The sequence below is a fragment of the Sminthopsis crassicaudata genome, chromosome X, assembly GCF_048593235.1.
Source record: "Sminthopsis crassicaudata isolate SCR6 chromosome X, ASM4859323v1, whole genome shotgun sequence".
In the NCBI taxonomy this organism is placed as follows: domain Eukaryota; kingdom Metazoa; phylum Chordata; class Mammalia; order Dasyuromorphia; family Dasyuridae; genus Sminthopsis; species Sminthopsis crassicaudata.
In genome coordinates this window covers 63,120,508-63,144,310 of record NC_133623.1, presented here as the reverse complement: position 1 = coordinate 63,144,310, position 23,803 = coordinate 63,120,508, and the positions used below count along the sequence as shown (strand labels likewise).

The 23,803-nt window shown below is 40.7% G+C and overlaps 1 protein-coding gene across 3 annotated transcripts in view; it reads right to left on the bottom strand.

Moving 5' to 3' along the window:
• Positions 1-23,803, bottom strand: part of NRK (Nik related kinase) — a 223,645-nt gene that overhangs the window by 54,346 nt on the left and 145,496 nt on the right. For 2 of the 3 annotated variants that reach the window (XM_074278578.1, XM_074278580.1), the window contains exons 14-19: positions 21,730-21,882; positions 18,745-18,876; positions 16,667-16,734; positions 13,187-13,302; positions 5,294-5,382; positions 1,967-2,082 (exon numbers count right to left, since the gene is read on the bottom strand). In XM_074278578.1, coding sequence (XP_074134679.1) covers positions 1,967-2,082; positions 5,294-5,382; positions 13,187-13,302; positions 16,667-16,734; positions 18,745-18,876; positions 21,730-21,882 — 674 coding nt within the window. The remainder of the gene's footprint in view (positions 1-1,966; positions 2,083-5,293; positions 5,383-13,186; positions 13,303-16,666; positions 16,735-18,744; positions 18,877-21,729; positions 21,883-23,803) is intronic. The other variant, XM_074278579.1, reaches the window with a different exon arrangement.

Below are 23,803 nucleotides of genomic sequence, written 5' to 3'. Positions count from 1 at the left end.
CAAAAAGGTTCCTGGCAAAGAAGCCCTAATTGGAGAAATACTTGTTCCACAATCCTGTGACACCTGTTGGTTGGGGTACCTGCCTGGCTGTGCTTGCGTAAGAAAGGGCAGCCCATATCAAGTAGTTGAAATAATGGGCGATATGCCAATTGAGAAAAAGCCCCTCCCCAAATGGACAGGACCCTACAAAGAGAATGCATTGCAACTACCTAGTGCTCACTGGGAACTGGTTGGGCATTGTAATGGGGGAAAGCAGACTTTCCCTCATTTGGGCATGGATTGTGACAGCTAGAGGATGGCTCCTATAGAGAGGATTCAGCCAGTGATTCATGGGAAGAGGAAAATACCTGTTGGTATGCATCTGCTGTCATGTCTTGGGCTGGAAATGTCAGCCCTCTGGTCTCTGGTTTGTGTTTAGAATAGCAAACGGAAGCCAGAGGGAGGCCAGGAACTCTCCTCTCTAGTCACCTGAGCAAATGCAGGTAGTATGCCATGTACCTGTGTTGTAAGTGACCATTAATTGGTGTTTGTGGGAGTGGAGGAATATAAAAACCCACACCATATCTGCTGGATCCCGGGCTCCACTCTGGAGTCAGGTAGAAGGCAAAAAGCAAAGAGGGAGTGAGCTCGTTTTTCAGCTTGCCACAGAAGAATGTGATTCCCCTAACAAGAGTTCATCACTCTTGTGTCCTAGTAAGATGCCATTGGGCACACCTAACTTTTCAGCAAGTTGTCTCTTAGATGCTTCTGAACAAACAGTTGTACCTTGTAATCATATCAAGGTGAACCGAAACTCCATTGATCAACAACTCCCCCTACATTGTTTTAAATAAATTGTTCTTTTTTCATTGTTGTTGTTCAGTAATTCAGTTGTATCTGACCCTGTGAGCTAGTGGGCCAGAGCTCACCACTTCTGGGCATGGGATTTTCTTAACAACCATACTGGAGCAGTGTGTTTATCCACCTAGCTCAGTGGAGACACTACAATATATATTATATAATTAATATCGGTTGCTTATGGGAAGAGATTCTTATGTGGAAAAATGGGCCCTGAGAATTGTGAGTAAATACAAACCCAATAAAGGGGAAGCAATTTATCATAGTATGGACCATAGAAGAAAGTAGAGAGTTGAGGGAGCCCAACCACCTATCTGATGTAGAAATGGACTCTTTTAGATATTACTTGAATACCTCAAGTACCTTATGAACTTATTATTGTTATTAATAATAATATTAACTTAGTAAACTTGTTAACTACTAAGACAATACATGCCTATTTAGCCAATTCTATTTCCTCAGAATTTAGTCTTTGTATTGAGCTGAAATTTGATTTGCTGCCATTTTTCACTCCTTGCTCCTAGTTTGGTTCTCTTGTGCCAATCAGAATGCCCTACTCCTTTTCCTGACAGGACTTCAGATATTTGAGGACAGTTGTTGGGAACAGAGGTATGGTGAAAAGAGCACTGAATTTGTAAGTCCCCAAATCTGGATTCCCATTTCGGCTCTTGTGATTTGTTAGCAGTGTGTAACTTTGGACAGGTCATGCCGCTTTTGGGGAATTCTTCTTCCCCTATCAAATGAGGGAGGGGGGTACATCCCAGCTCTAAATCCTTATATTTGTCCCTCCTAGCTCTTGTCTCCTCAGGTTAAACAGTCCCATCTCCATGCTGGTTGCCCTCTTGCATTTTAGCTTCCCAGAATGCTTCATAAAATGTGGCCCTTGAAAGCTAATGAAATTATTCCCACTGAGGACATCCTAGGATATCCCAAATACATGCCTATTGGGGCTGGCCAACGCCAGTTCTGTCAGAAGAAAGAGAAGAGGCACATATCTGAAACCTAGAGTCAAACTACAAATGTGCACAAGTATGTAATAAATAGAGCTTCTGTTAGTGTGTCACTAGGCAATCGGTTAGTCTCTAGTTGTGTTAGCATACAGATAATACTGAAAAGCAAGAGAACCAACCTTGGATAACCGTATTCTTCCTCATCACTGCTAAAAATCTCATCACTGGAGGATGAAAATTCAGAGGCTTTTAAGAACAGTCTGATATTATCTCTTCCCCTAAGGAAACCAGGAGTCTGTGGGAACAAGGAGAATCACTGAAGTTGCTCTTTGTTTCAGAAGTAGGAGAGACTGTACAGGCTTAAAAAACCCACTCAAAATATTTCTCACTCAAATGTAAATTCTACCTCCCTGGACAGTCAATATTTGACAAAGGATCATAAACATTAAAGCAAGCCTACACGGCCCCAAGTTTGTGAAGCCATCATTTATTCAGTCATTTTGTGTCTGGTGGCCCTTGCTGGAAAGGAATATTATCTACACCGGCAGTCCAAGGCAGATCTCCATCCTGCAGGATAGTAGTCTCTGCTTTGACACTGATTCACCAAGACACTTTGGGCAGGTCCCTTCTAGATTAAAATTGGGATGTAATAGGTGACTTTGAGCAAATCCCTTCCCCTCCTGGGCCTCAGTTTCCTCCTCTATAAAATGAAGGGCTCGGACAAGAGGACATACGAAGTCCCTTCCAGCTCTAGAGCTCAAGTCCACTGTGTGCGCTTAGGCCATTCATTTAACCTCTTGTGGTTTTAATTTCTCCATCTGTAAATGAGAGAGACAAATGGTCTCTGAGATCCCATCAAGCTCTCGATCTAGTGTCCTATGAGTAAATGACTTCTAACTTTCCTTCAAGCTTTAGAGCTTCCAACTGGTCTTTCTCAGGGAAGTGAATGACGGTGATTTGTCTGGACCGACACAGCTAAGTAGGTACTTTGGGCAGGGCCTTATACGCAGCCCCATTTGACTTTTTGTTTGGTTCTTGGATAAAATAAAGTCAAGAAGTACAGGAACAGCTATCTCTCTCAGAGATTTCCCCTGTCTAGTTTGGCCACTTTGTACATTGTATCTAATAGCATGAAGGGGTATCCTGAATATCTCAAAAAAGTTCTCCAAAAAATTCCCATTAGGTTAAAAAATAAATATATGCCCCACTATACTTTCTGGGCTCAGGAAAGGTTGTTGCAAAAACAAACCAAAAATAATAGGGTGTCATAACTCTCCAAAGATTGGGTAACCTTGGATTTATAGACATATAGTCCCTTTAATGGTTTCTAAGTATCTAACTTCTTCTACTCTAGTCTTTGAGGTTAACCTAGGAAGTATCTGAGGGTTGGCTTCTAATACTAACGTGATCTATCCTTACCCACAAATATGTTCTATTGAACAGGAGAACATGGAAAGTAAAACAAAATGAGGAGCTGAGATAAGAACCTCTTTAGGAGTCTTTCTGGCTCTAACCTTGGATGGGTTTATGAAGTTTTTTTTTTTCCATTTCAGTTTTAATTGTAAATCTTTCATCTCCCAGTGTAACCTAGCAATAAGTCATCTTTCTTAAAGAATTTATGTTTTTTTGGATAAACGAGGTTCTTTCATTGCTTCCTGCTGCCAGGGAAGTGGCAATATGGTACAGTGGAGAAAGAAAGGCTCTGCTCTGCAGTGTGATTTCTCTTTGGGCCTCAGTTTCCTCATCTGAAAAGTTAAGTTAACCTTTTTCAAAGGGTAGTTATATAGAATGGAGATTCAATTTCTATTTCTTCATTATACTTAATCCGGGATCTGGCATGCAGTAGAGATTAATGAATGCTGGAGGATCAAGTGATTGGTTGGACTCAGGGGATCAGAACTAGGAGAAAACAGAGAAAGCTCAAGAGAAATAAATTTAGGCTCAATGAAAGGAAAAATTTTCTCACCAGTTGAGCAGCTCAAAAGTAGGCCACTTTGGGATCTGGTGAGCTAGCTCTTCATTGCTCAAACTTTGCAAGTGGAGGTGAATCACTTACTGGGATTACGTAGAGGGGATTCCTGTTTAAGTGGGCTTGGAGCCATATGGCCTTGGATTCAACTTCAAGATTTCAGTGATTCATAAGATCATAGAATTATGAGTAAGAAAAGAACCTTTGGTCCAACTTGGTTATTTTAGGGATGAGGAAAATGAGGTCCAGAGGAAAGGACTTAGACAAAGTGCTACACCCAGCAAGCAGTAAAGTCAAAAAGACTAATTTACTTGGTTTCCAGAGCTCAGATCATTAATTTTAAAATTTAAAATTTTTTAACTGATTTTTTTTTAATCAGATCATTCGGCAGCTGAACTAGGTCAAGAATCTCGGAAGATTTCTGTCTTTTCTGAGTTTATACCCAGTATCTGCAAAGAAGATTTCTTTTCTGCTGGAAAAAGCTCCAGGAACTAATGAGATGAGACGAAAAGTGTATCACCTATGTAGAGGGAACTTCTCCACCTTCTATACATTTCCTCAAAGAAGAAACCATATTGGTTTATCCAGCCATTTTCATCTTGGATAACCGTGAAGAGAAATGACTAACTTCATATTCTGGAACTGGAAACTGGTTTAAACCCTTCCAGTTTTTTCATGGTAGCCACCCATCCAGAGAGCAATCACTTGTTGGCCATGTGATTCTCTACTCCGAGGGTTGAATGTTATAAAATATACTTTGTCACTCTGCTTGCTATTTGGAACAAGACAATGGGACTTGAGTTGAGATTGGAAATGACTTTGAAACAGAATGGTCCATCACTTCTTGGACTCTTTTAAATGCTGATTTCATAGCTTTCTCTGATACCATGCTGCCTCGCTGGCTGTGAAGTTTCATAGAAGGTAATAAATCGAGAGCTCGAAGAGACCTGAGAAACCATCAATTTTACCTGTCTCATTTAATGGAGGAGGAAAATGAGAGCCATGGAGGTCAACTGAATGGCTAAGGGTTATGGAAGCAGTGTCATAATGGACACATAATTTGTACTTAAGTCATAGGATCAAATAGTCACACAAGTCAAGCTGCAAAGGACTTCAGAAGCTGGCCAGTCCAACTCCTTTATTAGACAGAGGAGGAAAAAACTGAGACCCATGTGGAAAACTGAGGTGACCACTCCAAGGTCATCAGGAAGTAAGGTGACTTTGGATTTTCAAAAGTTATATCAGTGGAGCACTTTCATTCTAGTGGGCCTGGAAGGGGACTATGTCTCTTCTATGTACCTAAGAGTGCTCGCCACCAGACTAACTACAGAACAATGCATCTTTTTAGCCATGGCCATTCATGACATACATCTCCTAAATCCCGGTGGGGGGGGAAGGGAGGAGGAATGACTATAATCTAGGCTGACAGGAGGAGTTCGCTGGGGCAATGAAATCCCAAACCATGGAAGTAGTGAATGAAGCAAAATGATTACGACAAGTAAAAATCAATCAAGAAACAAAGGCAAAGAAAACTTACTATGATCTGGACCGGTGGAGGGGGACGTTCACCGTTTTTGTACAGCGGCTCCAAGACTCTGGTCACGGGAAGTCCATGCCTGGAAGAGCCTATGGATTGCCCAAAAGAGAATGAGTGAAAATGCTGGTCCCAATGTCCTTTGTACCCATTCAATATCCCCAAAGCATCCCTACGGTGTTCTTTTGATTCCCTCTGAAAAGCACCCAGGGCACGTCACCAGAATAAGTTCTCAGGGGCTGGCACAACAGTGAACACTTCTGTAATGACTACTTCCTGCTGCCTGAGAAGGTAGGGATGCAGGTCCTCTCTCAGACCACTGAGCAGGAAGAGGGGGATCCAATAAAGCAATGGCTTCTGACTTTTGCTTCTCCCCCCACCCAAGAAAACCCAAGCACCCAACAGAACCCAGAAGTAGTTGCTGCTAAATGGGTAAGAAGAGAAATCTAATCTAGAATGATTGGACACCATATTTTAGCTGGGACAGTTCCAATTTTTGATAGCTTCTACCTGGTCTTTTACACAGTTGAATGTTTACTGTGGATTTGTGAACTACCCGCGCGCGATGTAAGATAAACTGGCACCCAAGGACACACGACGAGGTGTCGGTTCCTTTGGTGTGGAGCAAAGATATGGCTCAGGGAAAGCTGCTTTCTGACCTAACAGGGCATCAGGTTGCTTTGCAGCAAGGGAACGGAAGTTTGGAGAACATGGAAGGTTTGCGGGGGTCTGCTGGGTTTGGGTTTCCCTCTCACTATTTATCTACTACCTCAGAGAGAGAAGGTTTAGCAGGAGTGGGGCAAAAAGCATTTATTTTGGACTTTAAGGATTGCAAAGGCTTTCACGTGTTAACTCACCTAATGGAAGAGGTGCTATTATTACTTCTGCTTTGGAAACTGAGGCAGACAGAAGTTAAGCCATTTTCCCAGAGTCACACAGTGTGCAAAGATGAATTTGAACTCATTTTTCTGACTCCAGGGCAGCTAGGTGGCTCAAGGGATAGAATGCTGGGAAGTCTCATCTTTCTTGAGTTCAAAGCCACTAACTGTGTGACCCCGGGAAAGTCATTTATTTAACTCTATTTGCTTCAGTGTGCTCATCTGTAAAATAAGGTGGAGAAGGAAATGGCAAACCACTCCAGAATCTCTGCCAAAAACCCAGAACAAAACAACTCAAATGGGGTCGTGACTGAAAAGACAAAACAGCTTCCTGACTCCAGACCTGTGCCACCTAACTGCTTTAGGATGAGTTCCAAGAACCCTCCCCATTTCTTTGATACCTCACCTCCTTTCACGTATAGAGAACTAGCAATTTAAAAGAACTGGGAAGATTTATTTTCCCCTAGATGATCTTTTTTCCTTGTAATCTTGAATCTATGTCAGGAATGTCTGCTTCCTAAGTTAGGATTTTCTTGCTATAGTTATGGGTTTTTTCTGTAAAGCGGGGCTCACTTCTGGTGAAAACCTCAATTAGAACAAGTTTTAAAGTCTGTGAAGAGCCCTGATCGTCCTCTTCTCCTTGGAAAAGAGGTCAAACAGAGGTCATCATGGGCCCCTGGTGCATCTGGATTTTGAAAATGAACAGCACGGCCCTTTTGTCATTGTTTCGCAGCTTTGTAACAGGGTGCTTGGAGACCTGTGGCCAGATGCCTACTTTGTCGTATCAAGGCGCAGGTGCTTTAGAGGGGGCCAGTGTGCAACAACTCCATCCCCTCCTCAGTCGGCTACTTTATGAGTCTCCTGACTTGCCTGCTGCCCCTTTGTCCTCTGCTGAGAACGGCTCATTTTCTCCCAAGTTCCTTGGTGTGGCCTCGGCCCAAGGAGGAGGTTTGGGTTAGTGCTTGAGGTTGGAAGGCAAATTTGTAGCAAGTTTCTCTGATTTCCTGCACAAGGAAGCATGCAGTCCCAGGGGAAGCTCCTGGTCTATGAAGCCCACAGAATGCAGGAGAGAGGCAAGGAATTATCCAGTCTGTCCACACCCACAGACACATAGCCAGCAGCTAATATGGTATTTTCCTATCCATCCTTTCCTTTTCCCTCCACCCCCACCTTAGTTATTATTTTTTTTTTCTCTGTACTTTCCTACCACCTTTGAGTACTGTGGAAAAGCATGGAAAGTAGAATTGAATTATACCCAGCATTTACTCTAAGAGTAGTTGTCTAAGGCCATTTGAACTCCCTGTTAGAAAGAGCTTCCCAGCTGTACTGAAAAAAGAAGAAAGGAGATACAATGAGTGTGTGTGTGTGTGTGTGTGTGTGTGTATTTGTTGTGTGTGCATGTGTCTATGGAGGGGGGAGAGTTTGGAGGAGGTTGCACTCCGACTGTGGGTGGTAGGGGGGTTGCTCATTTGGGGGTTTTGACTCCAGATCCAAAACCAGTCCCCAAGAGACCACACTCCCTAATAGTGGTTACAACGGCTAGAAAATAAAAAGAACACTGCATGGGGCAGGTATTTGGATTGATTCACCGTGTGGAAGAACGAGGATCCCCAGCTAAAACCGGAGTTGTTACTTTCCACTTAGCATCCCGGGATACCTTATGTTACAAAACAAATAAGGACCATAGAAAATGGATCCCAAAGTTATGTGTCTAAAGCAGGGGTTCTTAACCCAAGGTTTATGAACTTGAGAGACGTATAGATAGTTATATTTCAATGTAATTAGCTTCCTTTTTAATCTTAATGTAATTTAATTATTACATTTATAAGCACGATTCCACGAAGGAGGAATTAACGTCACCAGATTCCGTGAGGGATCCGTGAGTCAGAGAACTCCTTTTCCCTTGTAAGGAGCTCCTCGGCTAGAAACAGAAAGCGCCTGTGACGCCTTCGAGTCAAGGCCACGGAGCAGAAAGTAACTTTTCCAAGGTCATATGGCAAGTAGCAGGCGTGGTGTTGGAACTTAAGGTTTTCCGAATATGGTCTTTCTATTGGATCATACTGTCTTCCTTAGATTTTGAAAAGTTTTGGTTAAACTATTTCTAGATGTAATTTGATTTTAAATTTAATAAAGAGATTTGCTATTTAAAAGAATGTTGTCTTCAGTGAATCCTTGTAAATAATATAGATAGTTTTTTTTTTTTTTGCAATGAGAATCTTTATAAATTGAGGAAATCTAGATCTCAAAGACTCTCCAAATAGTTTCTTTTATAATGCTTTCTCTAGTTATGGCAGTCTATTATTTTATATATACTAAGATCATTATTTATATGTAATTTTGAAAATATATGCATGCATTTATATATATGCATATCCACAGATATGTCATACAAATATAGTCATATATTTAAGACCATGAAATATGTATTTGGTTCATTGACTTTGGGACCGGATCTAAATCTACCATCCCCTCAAATTATCTTTCCATATCTTTTATCCCTTTTATAGCCAAGACAATTAGAAAATGCTGTTGTGCCTCTGCTTTCTCTCATCCCCACTCCCTTCTCAGTCTCCTGCAATCTGGTTTCTATTCTCATCACCCTAATGGAATTATGCTCTCTAAAAGCACAAGAAAGCTGATTTTTCTTTTTCCTGAGGCAATTAGTGTTAAGTGACTTGCCCAGAGTCACACAGCTAGGAAGTATTAAATGTCTGAGGCCAGATTTGAACTCAGGTCCTTCGGGCTTCAGGGCTGCTGCTCTATCCACTGAGTCAACTAGCTGCTCTTCAAAGCTGATTTTTTTAATGATAAATCCAATGGTCCCTCAATCTTCATCATGATCGACTTCTTTGCAATTAGTGTTCAATACCGTTTGACCACATCCTCTTTAGGAGAACTCTCTCTTTGGGTTTTTACGACACTTAGCTTTTATGGTTCTCACACCTTCCTCAGTCATAGTCTACATCTCACCTTCAGGCTTCTGTCCTGGGTTCTCTTCTCTTTGACATTTATATTCTAATTGCGACATCATCAGCTTCCCTGGGTTGAAAATCATCTCTATTTAAATAACTTCCAGCTTTCATCTCTCTCCCAAACTCTAATTCCAATATCCAACCACTTTCTAGGCCTTGTCACTCGGTTGTATTCTAAGCATCACAAACTCCACATAGGATTCACAAAGCCAACAGAACTCATCTTCTTGTCCCTTTTCCTTGATGTGGTGAAAGAAATACTTGGCACACTATTAGTCTTTTATATTTAATGCTCTGTGAACTGTTTTACAGCTGGATCAACTACTTTTTTTTTTATAATTGAATAAGAATATTGGCGTTAAGACCCATCTTTTGTACATTCACTAAAAGCATCTTTGGGACAATTCTAATAGCAGACAGGATGATGGAGATGATACATACCTCATCCTGTTCCCATGTGGTTTTAATTTCTTCCATTAGGTAGCTATATTTTGAGAGCTTTTCAATCTAAGTAGCTTGGTGAATATGAGTAATTTGGCATGGTGATATTATTATTATTATTCCTAAAAAACCAAAACACTGGTAGGACTTAGTGTTTTGGAGAGCCATAAGCCTACTTCCCATGTTTTTCTTCTTATTTGGTATAGAAGCTGAGAGGCAGAATTCACTCTTTGCAAGAGTTAAATCAGCCTTTAGTTGTGTGTTTCTAGGAAACCTGATCTCTTTCTATTATTCCCACTTCTTTGAGATCACTCCTGAGGCCTCATTATATTTAAGGTTACCTACCAGCTTTCTTTCCCTCTCCCGTACCCCATCTTCTTACACTGTGGTTCACAACCCCATATTGGGTCTCATCACTGAATGTGGGGGTCGCAAAATTATGATTTATTATCAGTAAGTGTTTGATTTGTATACCTATTTTGCAAACCCATATACCAGGGGTGACATAAAAACTTCTCAGGTGAAAAGGGGTCACGAGCAGAAAAGGTTTTCAAGCCCTGTTCTATACCATCACCACCTCCAAGCGCTAGGTTGAGCTAAGAGAAAGTCAGGCCTGTAACTTAGTGATCTTATTTAACCTGTTAGTTCAAGAGAGTGAGTCCCAGCATGCATTCTGTGCAGACTTCCTTGAGAGAAGAAGATCTGAGTTTTTTTTTTTACCCCAGAAAATTCCTAATACTACAGGTCCATGGTTAAGAGCTCAAGGGCCATAGAAATGCTATGTATGACTGCAACTTCTAGTCAAACGAGTCAGCACTGGGTGTCTGCATGACCATCTAGAAAGCTTGGTTGATTTAGCTGATGGCTAGAAGATAAGGTCCTTGGGGATGGGGACAGTCTAATTTTGTCTCTGTATCTCCAGTACCTAGTACACTTAAGAAATGAGTGTTGATTAGCTGAAAGCCGGACAAATAGACCCAGACTCCATCGATCAGTTTGACCAGAACCTGTGATTGGAATAGCCCTTGAAACACCATCCTTCCACTGATAGCATCTGCAAGCAGGCTTGGGTAATGGTCATCTTAGCTTTGAAAGTGTCACTTCCTTTCTTATTCTATATTCCAATGACTTGTATACGGGAAGGAAAAGATGTGCAATTATACAACAGTCTTGTGCAAATGCCCTCCAATCTTGCTAAGCACCCATAGTCCTGCTACAGGCGCCCCAGCCTGCCTTTCAAAATTAGACTTCTGATGTCACCCCCCAAATGCTTTAATGTGTGCCTTCCTGATTTCTACCGGAATCTTTTGCTTGGTTGTTCAATTAAATTTCACTGGAGACTTTTCATTGGTTGCTCATTTAAAAGGCTCATTTCCCCACCTTGTCTTCCATTAGTTCATTCCAGTTATAGTACAGAGCAGCGCTATTTATGTGTGACAGTTACTCAGCCATGGGGTTTTGTTACGTTAGTAATAAATGAAAAGGGCATAAAGGATTAATAAGAAAGTTAGTTTTTCTAAAAATTGGACTTGTGGATTCACTGACAAAGGAGGAAATGCCCTCTATCAAAGCAGACTAGTATCTGCCCTGCAGCTTCTAGTCTTAGAGAGTTGCCAGGTTCAATGAATGGTTGGTTAAGTGAGTTGTCTACACAGCCAGCATGTTTCAGAGGTGAAATTTGAACCCAGAGCTTTCTGAATCAAGGCTAGCTATTTTTCCACTAAGGCATGCTGCCTCTGAAAAACAACTCAGGACTGCTAGGAGGCACTGAGGTGGAGAACAACAGTTCTGGAGTCAAAAGGACCTGTGCAAAACAACTGTTTGGACATGTAGACATATATTGTATTTAATTTATACTTTAACATATGTAACATGTATTGGTCAACCTGCCATCAGGGGCGGGGTAAGGAGGGGAAAATTAGAAGAAAAGGTTTGGCAATTGTCAATGTTGTAAAATTACCCATGCATATATCTGGTAAATAAAAATTATATATAAAAAAGGACCTGTGTTCAAGTCCTGACCTCAGACAACTCACTTCACACCTATTGCCTCCAAAACAAAGCACCTCTATTTTATTTATCCATGTCGTTTTGGCTGTGTTTATATGTTGGGGTGAGAACAGAAAAAAAAATCTGGCTAGTTATCTAGATATTCTTATAGCATTCAAATGGTGAAATTCAGATGACAGACATTCTAAAAGATGGCAACCATTGATCTTATCTGAGCCGAGAAGCAAACAGGGAAGTCACCTCCAAGTCCTGTCCTATCTGATGCTCGGGAGAAAATGCTGCAGTGCGATACATACTTCTTCAGGTGTGCTATGGAAGACAGAACCTTGGGTGGGTAGTGACCTGAAGAAAAGAGGGTTCTTTCCAAAAGAGTATGGGAAACCAGTACCAGCTATCCTGGGAAACTTCCAGCTGGAACATCCCTGCAAGAAGCTGGTGGCAGTCTCAAAGTGGTGCTGAAGGAAGAAAAATGCTGAAAATATATTTATATAGAGAGAGAGCTTAGGGTCTCACTTTGCTCCTTCCAAACTGGGTAAACTTGGGCAAATCTTGTTAGGAGCTTCAGTTTCTTTCTCTGGTAACAGGTGGATAATAATGATATCAGAAGTTAGTTACGAGGAAAACACTTTGCAGACTTTAAACACTCTAGAAATACAAGTTTATTGTTATTGTCTTGGGTTTTCATACTTTGCAATAGGATTTATTGTTCTTTTTTTTTTTGGAAATTTCACATATCTCATCTTTTTCAGGGGTTCAAATAGTTCTGGGACAAGCCACTATCCTGGTTTTATTCTTTCATATTCTATGGCTTATCGCACAGGTGGAATAAAATAACTGCTTTTTATAGTTGTTATTATTATAATACCAAGATTTGTGATTTTATTGGTATAGGAAGCCCCTGATGAGAGGAGGCTCCCTCCACCATATAGATTGGTACCATCTTTTGAACTTACAGTCTTAGAGAATTCCCTGGGATGCTGAGAGTTTAAGTGACTTGCCCAGGATCCCACATGTATCATGGACAAGTCTTCCTGATTTCAAGGCCTGTTCTCAATTCACTAAGCCAAGGAGCATCATTAAGATTTTGTCATTTATTATTATAACAGTCATAGTGATAGAACACAGGGACAAAGTCAAAGGCTTGGGTGGCCAACAAAAACCTGGCCTAGGTTTCGCCATCCGTCTGGCTCACTACTACCAAGGATCTATCTTCATTTCTTGCTCTGGAGGAATAGGAATAGGAGGGTGAAGGTGGGATCTCCTCTTTCCATAGCTTCTCTGCAGCTTCAGAGGAGCTGTTTAGACAGTAATTTCATTTATGGCCAAGATATCTGTTCCCTAAAGTTCGTCAGGTCCAACTGAGACAATGAAAGCCTTCTATCGTCTCCAAAAGCAATCTTACTCGGGTATGAACTGTTGGAAGGAAAACATCCCAGGAAACGAGACTATGGCAGTAGAATGGTTTCCCACTCACTGGCAACTGTTGAAATATAAAGGAGGTTTAGTAGTTTTAGTGAACCAGTCTCACTTGTGTTGACCACACGGGCTGTTAGATATTATGCATTAGACTAGAGTAGCTCGGCTCGAAGATTCACCTGATGTTGGTCTGTTGGTCACACGACATTCCATTGCCCACTGTCTGTTGCCAGTGACTTTACTGCCACTCTTTGGCTTCTGAGCCCATCCCCCAGAGGACGGCTGCTGTGAACTACTGAAACGACAGAAAATCACTTGCCACTCGCTGGCATTCAGTAAGAGAGATTACAGCTTAAGTTACTGGCCAATGACCAGTAAAGGAAATTAGCACATCACAGATCGATAAAGATGAGCATACGTGTTCATGGTGGAGAAGCGTGTGTGTGAGTTTGGGAGTATATGCAGGTAGGTGTGTACGTGTTTCTGAATCTTGAGAAGTTCTTTTATCACAAAATGGTAGAAAATTTTATTAGAACTTTTCTTTGGTAGTAATCTATACAGGAGTGACAAAGCTTATCTATAGTTCAAACTAGGTCTTTTCTACTTACAGATGTGACTTCCTGGGCAGTGTATGCAGAGTGTGTGTGTGTTTATGGATCATAGATATAGCACTAAAGAATATAGCACTAAAGACACTGCTGGCTTGCATTTCCAATCCAAGGTAACATTCCTAAATTTCAGATTTTGTCCCAAATATTTCATCTTATTTAGAATTGAGTTTCTTGATCGGGGCTGTGGGAAGAGGTGGCTAAGTTACAGCTTACCCCCCCACAGCCTATAAATGTATTTAGATCTAGAAAACCTGAGGCTATTTCTCTGAATGGAATATTTAGACAATTTGATTACCTAAGTAATAGTGCCTAGTGCCATAGTGAACGAATGAGCGAATGAAAAAAAGTAACGTAATAAAGATTTTGTTCTGATTTTATAGGAAATATTCCTCTTAAGGAAAGATAGTTTGGGGTTTGGGGGCAGTGTGGCCCAACAAGATGGAAGGTTGGCCTTGGTGTTGGGATGATGATCTCAGTTTAAGTATTGCCTATGGGTACTGCCACCTTGTGTAATCCTGAATCCTCACAATTTTTACTCATCCCAGGCAATTCTCGGTATCTATAAAACTTCGAGTTGCAAAATTGTTTTAGTAGAGAGAATTTTCACACTGGGAAATTCTCAGACAAATGAATTCCAAGCTCCGTCCCATCCCTAGCCTATAAAAAGCCAATACAGTTACTATAGATCAGGGGTCCTCAAACTATGGCCCACGGGCCAGATGTGGCCCGCTGAGGACATTTATGCGGCCTGCCGGGGTATGGCAAAATCAGACTGGAAGTGACCTTTAACCTAAACTCACATTAGCAATGCACACTTCTGGCACTAGACTGAGGTTCATAGTTATTGTTTTTACTAGAGTCCGGCCCTCCAACAGCCTGAGGGACAGTGAACTGGCCCCCTATTTAAAAAGTTTGAGGACCACTGCTATAGAGAGAGTGAGCCCTTTAGCAAATGGAAAGGCAGTGGGGCCTAGCAGATAGAGGTTGGACCCAGATTTGGGAAGAGCTGTCTGTTGCACTTTCTTAGGATCACTGGCAAATCCCATAATCTCTCAGGATATCAATTTTCTCATTTGTCCAAAAAAAGGATATTACCTATATATAGTTTCCACTTCTCATATTTATTCTAAGAATCTTCTAAAATAATCAATGGAAAGTGTTTTGCAAAGCTGAAAGGGCCTTTTTGAAGGGAGTGCCCATGTATAAAGAGCTAGTATTTTCATAGTGCTTTATAGTTCGGAAAGCATTTTAATCCCTACAACCACCCTGTGGGGTGAATACTACCATCCCTGTTTTACAAATGAGGAAACTGAGGCACAGATAAAAGACTGGGGTCACACACCTATTAAATGTTTAAGGCAGGTCTTGGAGTTCCAGTCTTCCTGGCTTGAAGGCCAGAGCATTCTCTGCTGTCACCCAACCTCCGCTCACATCTATGAGATCAAAGTGTCCTGGGAACACTGAGGAATTATTAGGACAGGCCAGTGCTTCCAAGCTGCCTAGTAGTTCAAGGTCTCCTTTGTTGCAGGGATAGCAATTGTCTCATGTAGACCTTGGATACATCAGAAGCCTACATGCTGGTTTTTCTGAAAACTTTTATTCATAATCTCACTTTGTGCAATAGTTGGTTTTCTAAAAAGTTATTTGTATAATAACTTTTGCAAACTGGAGACTATTATAACTAGCCTAAGGGTTCTCTCCTTGGCTTTCTCAAAGGATTCTGTGCTGGCTTGTCCTTTGGCCCTTTCCAATTCTATTTTGCAGTAGTTACTTGTGTCTCTAGCCCGGAGGCTCCTTGAGAAAAAGGACAAGGATAAACTGGGATTCTAGCGCACAGTAGACACCTAGTAAAGGTGTCCACATTGAATTAGATGGAACGGAATAGAGGAATTCTCTGCTGAAAGGCCCCTGGGACCTCTGCTTTGGTATCCTGGAGCATTAGCCCCCTCTCAGTCTGTAAAGTTGATTGGTGGTTGTATTTTAAGCGGTATGGCCCAGCTGTGTAACAGCTAGTGATTTCTAAGGTGTTTTCTTCCCTTTGACCTTGTGGCTTTCTGCCCCAGCTAACCATTTCTGGGGGTGGAGGAGAGAGAAATGGCAATATTATTTTCAGATGCTTCTGGTGGGGTTGGCTGGGCCTCAGCTCAAGTATGGGGAAAAGAAAGAAACAAGGGCTTAAGGACTATTAGGTGACTAGGAGTGATTAAGAAAAGTCTCTTTAGCTTGGCTTTCCTCCCCTAGGCTAAAGCTCCTGCCCTCCATGTTTTCTCCCTGTCCCAAAGGGGATCTATGGCTCTGAGACAAAATCCAATGGGAGGGTTTGTCTTATAGTAAGAGCACTGTTCTCTTCATGTCAGATCACATAGACCTTGATATGTGCAGCGAAGTATACAGTCCCCAAAATGATGCAAAGAAAGCTAGGCAGGGAGAAAAATGAAGCGTACAGTCTTTAGAGCCATTATTGGGATGTCATCTCAAATCTCGGAATGTTCCTTGGAGCTTTGGGCCTGCTTTTTGCCCATGTGTCTCCCCCGTCTCTTTGACATTAATCCCTGATGTGAGAGAACGTGACGTGTGTGTTGAATGGGTGGTGTTTGCCAATCGATCCATTTTAAAGATTTACCTGGGTCTTTACGTGGGGGACATTTGTTACAAGATGGCCCCCTAATACTGCAGTCGTTTTAAAAATGCTTTATTCTGGTCAACCACGATCACAGCAAACCGAGGCGACGTGGGAGTCAGCCTGGGTTTCCAAGTCACATGGTCATTGGTGAAAGGGGAAGACTTTGGGGCCAAACTGTCAACTAGCTCAAGTTTGGAAATTTGGCAGCCTCAGATGTGGGCAAAACGGATTAAAAAAATAATTTCAAAGGAAATCATTTCAACTGTGGTTACAGTATGCAGACCAAAGAAGATTGGGGGCATTCCGAACATTCTGGGTTTGACTTCAATCGGAGGGAGTCTGGAACCACTGAGGCTGGCTTCACTTTTCCAAAAGGCCATAAATAAATCACTATGGGCTTGAACACAGAGCGCAGAGGTACTTACATTGGGTGGCGACGGGCCTGGTTGATGATATCCTTGCTGCGGAATCTTGAGGTCGTTCTTTCTGGGACCTTAAAGATATAACCAAATATTTCAGTATAATTCTCTAGCATTGGGAATTCAAGGCATTAATTTCAGGATGACTGGTAACCTAAAATACATGTGGACTATAAAGCAGATGAGAGGAAGCGTGGTATGATGGAAAGCAGGCTAAACTTGGACTAAGAGGATCTGGGTTCAGATCTCACCTCCATTACTCCCTGTATACCCTTGGACAAGTCATTTCTCCTTCCCCTGGGCCTCTTTCCTCCTACTTAAATAAGAGAGATGGACTAAGTAAGTCTTGGAAGTCCCTTCCAGCTCTAGGGCTAGGATCCTCTGGGTGACCTTAGGCAAGTGCATTCTCCTGACTGGTCTCATTTTCCTCCTCTGTAAATTTAAGGAGTTTGAGGTCCCTTCCTACTCTGGAGCTATGAGTCCACGATGTTGATTTCCCATTCAGTATCTTTTCATTACACAGTACTGTCTCTCGGTCAAAACCAAAAGTCCTCCTCCAGGGAGAGGATGTTATAGCATACAGAGCTTAGAGGGGCTTTAGGAAGCTTCCTATTAAAGCCTCTCATTTTAAAAAGGAAAAAAAATTCCACAAACATTTTTTGACAAATAAAAAGCTTTAATAAAAAAAGGAAAAAAATGGTTGCAGAGGGGACTGAATTACTTAGGCTCACTCAAGAAGTGAAGCCAGCACTCCAACGCAGAGCCTGGGCCTTCACATCTATTCTATACCTCAGATGACCTTCAAGTCCTTTTCTTACTTCTCTAACCTCAGCTAATTCTACTTGTTGTGGAATTCTTGGCTCATGTCAGGCCATTCTCCCCTAGTTCTTTGCTCGGTACCTCTGTTCATACTATTTCTCCTCTCCATGAAATCTCCTCTCTATGACAAGGGGCTTTCGAAAGAATGTTCCACTTCCAATAATGTGTGATTCATGAATAAACTCTAGTTCACTAGCTCTAACCCATACACTCCTTTAACTGATGTCCTATAGGGCTTGGGACCGGGGCCACATGTTTTTTGGATCTTTTGGGTCAAATTGTCGTGTGTGTGTGTGTGTGTGTGTGTGTGTGTGTGTGTGTGTGTGTATGTATGTGTGTAAATTTTTTCTTCCCAGCAACACTGGAGGTTCCGTGCTTGTTCTACAAACCCTATGGCATCTAGCATAGTATAATACCAATGGACCTCAAGAAATTCTCATGGATACTTCCCTGTTCTTCAGTAGAGGAGGGAGATTATAAGTGTTGCCTGTTAAAGGAGATGGATTGTTTTGCTTAACTATCTTTTCTTGGTTCCAAGGATCAGTTCTATTAGTAAACTTATGTGGTGTATTAAAAATAAAAGACAAAAGCTATCACTGTAGACCAGGGGTTCTCAAACTACAGCCCACGGGCCAGATGTGGCCCACTGAGGACGTTTATCCGGCCGCCGGGTTATGGCAAATGGGCTGAGGGGCGGAGACAGAGGGTGAGCTTTTGTTTTTACTATAGTCCGGCCTCCAACAGTCTGAGGGACAGGGAACTGGCCCCCTATTTCAAAAGTTTGAGGACCACTGATGTAGATCCACAAACTGGAATGTTCCAGTGATACCCCTGTGATGTCAGGAGAAAGTGAGGAAAGCCCTATGTATTGGTTGGATTGTGGAAGGATTATGGACAAGTGTGGCCTAGAATGGGCAGACATGGGATGAGGTAAGATTTATGTCACTAGGAGGGAATTCCTTAATTGCGACTTTAACAGGGTCATTGAAGTAATGAGAGAATGCCTGAAGTGTGGCTTTAACAAGGTCATTGGAATAATTAAGGATCAATGAAGCTTTTTTTTTTAAGCAGCATTTATTTCCTCCCCCCAAAAATGTGTTGAATGGAATCGACCATAATCTAAGATGTTATGAAAATACCCAGATATCTACAGGACTTCTCCCCCATCCCCAGAAGCTAAAGCAGAACTGGATGTGTTTCTTTGCTTTCTCTTTCATCCAAATTAATATGAAAGGAAATTAAATATCACTGGGAAGAGTTGGTACCTTTGGAGGCTGATCTTCAGCTGGAGAAATGCTTCTAAAGACATCATCTTGCGCTGCGGTTTTAGGTCTACTGGCCACGTCTGAGAGGGAGTAGCTGTGCTGGTTTTCTTTACTCAGTCGAAGGTTCTCATTCTTCAAATTTATCGAAAGAAAGGAGACATACATACAATGTTATCACAGACTCAGTGGCTATACTGTAACCTCATTAGTTTAACATCATGTCATACATCTTTTTTTTTTCCCCCCTGAGGCTGGGGTTAAGTGACTTGGCCAGGGTCACACAGCTAGGAAGTGTTAAGTGTCTGAGGCCAGATTTGACCTCGGGTCCTCCTGACTTCAGGGCTGGTGCTCTATCCACTGCACCACCTAGCTGCCCCCATGTCATACATCTTATGGTACTTTTTTAAAAGCTCTGGAAACAAACATGTTACTTTTTAATATATAACAAAATACTAAATTCCTAATCCCAAGCAGATGTTTCTTTGAAGGAAATGAATTAAATTCAAACACAAACACCCTAGTGAAACTGAGATTCTCTTGACACTGAACTATCAATGCTGTCTTTCACAGGCCACGTTTTCAAAGTGCTTTACAGTTAGGGGCCCTAAAAGATAAGCATAGAGATAAGCTGGATAACAAGTCCAATGGGGACAGCTCCTGTTTTATCAATGACAAGCCAAGACAAGGAGAGAGCAGTCCAGTCAATTCAATTTTTGAGTTGGGCCTTCTGATTAGAATTTGACTCCTCATTTGAGTCTCAAAGATCGAAAGATTTAGGATGATGGAAAAAAATTAGCATTCTACACAGAATTCAATATTTCTGATGACTATAGCTAAGGAAAATACAGCATAGTGGCATAGTGAGCGGGCTTTGCAGCTAAAAAAGACTGAGATTCAAGGCCCAGGCTGTGTCATCCTGAGCAAATTGCCTAATTTCCTCCCAGTGCTCCAGGTTGCTTGTTCAAGATTAGAAGCTAAGGATTCTGGGAAGATAATGCAGTAGTAGGTCAAAAAATTTTAGGCTTTCAGGGTGAACTTGGAACAGAAAGAAGGCCTTCTAGGATAACCATAGAAAATGAAAGACCCCAGGCCTGGGATTTACCAGGATGAAGTGCAAACACTTCCAGGCTAGCTCTACAGAAACATCCAGTGAGAGCCCTGGGACTAGCTGGGTTAGGAGGGAGTCTCATCTCAAACCACAGGGACTTTCACCTCCTGAACAGTATAGTCAGATGTCTAAGTCCAGGAAAACTGAGAAAACCTCTACTGATCAGGAATGCCAGCCCCAGCTATGCTGCTGAGATGCCGCCCTGGGCTAGAAGGAGCCAGCACACCTGGTAAGTGCAGAAGCAGAGAGACAGGGACTGATGACTGTCAGAACTTGCAGGAGAGTGGGGCTCTTGGTTTGGGGTTCCAGGTTCAGGTCACTGAAGGGAAGATAGAGGCACCATTCCCCCCCCCATAAGAAGTGCTTACACTAACAGTTTTGATTTTTTAAAGAAAATTAACAGGCAAAGAAAAAACAACTCAACCATAGAAACTTAGTGTGGGAATGAGGAAAATGGGGTTCATCTTCCGAGGAGGACAGTGAAATTTTTAAAAATCCTCTTCTATCTCAAAGAGTAATGTTAAATGGCTACTTTTCCCTAAAGAATTTATAGAAGAACTAAAAAAAAAAAAAAAACCAAACAAACAAACAAACAAACAAAAAAAAACACTTTTTAAAATCAAGTGAGAGAGAATGAGGGAAAATTTTTTAAAAATAAAAAATAAAAACCATCCAAGAAAAACAAGATTATGAAAAAATTTTAACCAAATAGAAAAGGAGATAGTCTTAAGACAATAATTCTTTGAAAATTAAAATTGGGCAAGGGGAAGCCTGTGAAGCTATAAGAAACCAAGAAATAACAAAACACAATATAAAGAATGAAAAAATAGACCAGAATGTGAAACATCTTATTAGAAAAACAACAGATCTGAAGAATAGATCAGAAAGAGAACATATAAGAATAATTGGAGTACCTGAAAGCTATGACAAAAAAGGACCTTAACACAATAGTGCAAGAAATAATTAAAGAAAATTGTCTTGGAGTGATAGAACACAAGCGTAAAGTAGAAATAGAAAAAAAAATCCACTGATCACCACCTCAAAGAGATTCTTTGTGGAAAACACATAGCCATATCATAAGCCAAAATTTGAAACCCGAGATCGAAGAGAAAATTTTGCAAGAAACAAAAAAAAAAAAAAACAAAACAAAACAAAACAAAACAAAAAAAGCAATTCAAATATGTTGGAGTTAGAATTAGAATTGTATTGAACTCATTGGCAGCTACAATAAAACACCACAGGTCCTAGAATAATATATATCAGCAATCAAAAGAACTAAACCTGCAGTCAAAAATATCATATACAGCAAAATTATGCATAATATTGGATGGAAAAAATGGACATTCAACAGACTTGCAGATTCCTGAATTTAATAGAAAATTTAACATATAAAAGCCAGTATCAAAGATTAATTTCAAGGAACTCAACCTAGACAAACTGTTCATGTGTTATACAAGGAAATGTATACCATATTGACAACAGTAATTGGGTAGGTCAAAAATCTTTCTTGGTTTCCATAGCATGAATTTTCTTTAGGATCAAGTCCATTAAAAAATCCCTTCCCTTTTCTTCTAGAGCGCGAGTTCATTTGAACTCCTAAAATAATGTTTATTGTTCCTTTTCTTTTTTTCTATGTTGATAATGGCGGCAGGATTATTTTTGTTTTTGGTGGGAGGAGATGAAAGAAGAGTTGGTAGGCAGATTTTGTGTTGACTGCTTTTGTTTATGTAACACCAAAACATCTAAATCCGAAGTGACAAATTCATATGGTCCTCCAGATGTTTGGAAACAGACATTTCCCTTTTGCATCTTCAAAGCCCTTCCTTCAGTAATTGAGGAATGTTCATCATCTTACTGATAAGGAAAGGTCATCTTACCTTTGTTATTCCTGTCCTCTGCATCGCTGGTGTACAAGGACTAGAGCTACTGCCAGAAATCACTCGAATCTGGGGGGCAGAGTCATGGGAAAGAGCAAGGGTCCAATTAAAAGGTGTCTGGGCACCATCAGATTTCTTTGTCTTAGTGTTCATCTGAAAAACAAAATAGGAAAGTAAGAATGAGGGTAAAGACATGATGTTCAAAATATATTTTTACCCTTCTTCTAATATCAGTGTCTCTTACTTTTCTTATTCAGAAATTCAAAGAATTAAATTATAACTGAAATAAGATGCCCTATAAGATGAGGCATGTCAGTATTATCTGAACTAGATGCTTGGGTTCCTCCCTGAATCAGGATGTTTGTGAGTATAAGATGATATTGATCAGAAACTAGTGTTTCTGATATGGGTCTCGAATGTCACAGACACAGTGCCTTCCTCCCTAAGAAGAAAGATAATTCAGTATTTTATTAAAAATATGTTTAATAGCCAAATCCTGGCAAGTTCTACATGACACATTTAGGTAACTGATGGGAATTATCATCTATCAATTTGAAATTCTATCTTCCTCCTAAAGTCAATATCAGGAAGATAACACGTGATGTCCCAAACTGTGTTCTGAAGCTACTCAGAAAACAAAACAACAAAATGGACTGCATGTGGCCTTCCATGATACAGTAGTTTTCTCCAGTTTGGATCTCTCTATTATTTTTTTTAATTCTCAATTTTATTTCTTTTAAAAAATCTTTTCATTGTCTTTTTAAAAATTTTTAATAGTTTTTATTTACCATTTGCATGGGTAATTTTACAACATTGACAATTGCCAAACCATTTGTTCCAATTTTTCCCCTCCTTCCCCCCCCCCCCCCCGCAGATGGCAGGTTGACCAATACATGTTAAATATGTTAGAGTATAAATTAAATACAATATATCTATACATGACCAAACAGTTGTTTTGCTGAACAAAAGGAATCGGACTTTGAAATAGTGTACAATCAGCCTTTGAAGGAAATCAGAAATGCAGGAGGACAAAATTAGAGGGATTGGAAATTCTATGTAGTAGTTCATAGTCATCTCCCAGAGTTCTTTCGCTGGGATCTCTCTATTATTGATGGAAAAATGCTAAGCCCCCAAATGTTTTATCTTAAGACAGGAATCAAGGGTAAGGACAGCCCAAGACCAGATTCATTTAGTGTCATGGAAAATGTCAGTGGTCCAGCTGAGGACCACATTGTAATGTCCTTGCTCCTTCACAGTCACATACCAGAAAGGATTTAAAACTCATGGAATAAAGGAAACATCACTCCTATACCATCAGAATCAATCAACAAACATTCATTAGGGGTCTATTCTGTGCCACAAGCTGTGTTAAGTGTTGAAAATTAAAAAAAAGACAAAGATCATAAAGGAGCTTATATTCTAGAGGTGAAGAAAATATTCATGCACGCATATGGATATATAAAACAGATACAAGTAGAAAGTACTGACAGGTTAAGGAGACCAAGAAAGGCCTCACAAAGAAGGTTGTTCTTGAGTTTTATTTTGAAAGAAACTAGGGCTCTCAAGAGGTGGTGATGAGAGTCGAAATAGGGAATGCATTCTAAGCTCAATATAGTGCAAAGACATGAGGATATGTGATAGAACACTGTGTAGAAGCTATAGCAAGAAAACCAGCATGAATGCACTAGAGCATTTGACAGATGTCAGTATCTGGTTATAAAATTCCCCCCAAAAGATTACACATAGAAATGAGAAAGATAATCCCTATTTGGAGTTCATTGAATAGGAGACAGGAGGTAATATGGTCAAACCTGAACTTTCAGAAAATCATTTTGGCAGCTGAGTGGAGGAGAGACTTACATCAGGGAAACCAATTAGGAAGCTATTTCCATAGAAAAGGAATTAGTTGATAAGGGCCAGCATCAGAGTGGTGACTGTGAGTGGAGAAAAATGGGAACATATAAAAGATAGCATGGAGTTAGAAATGACAAGATTTGGCAAGTGAATGATGAAAATGAACTTGTGAGAAGTTGAGAATGACACTGAGAATGTAGAACAGTTTGAGCTATGAGTA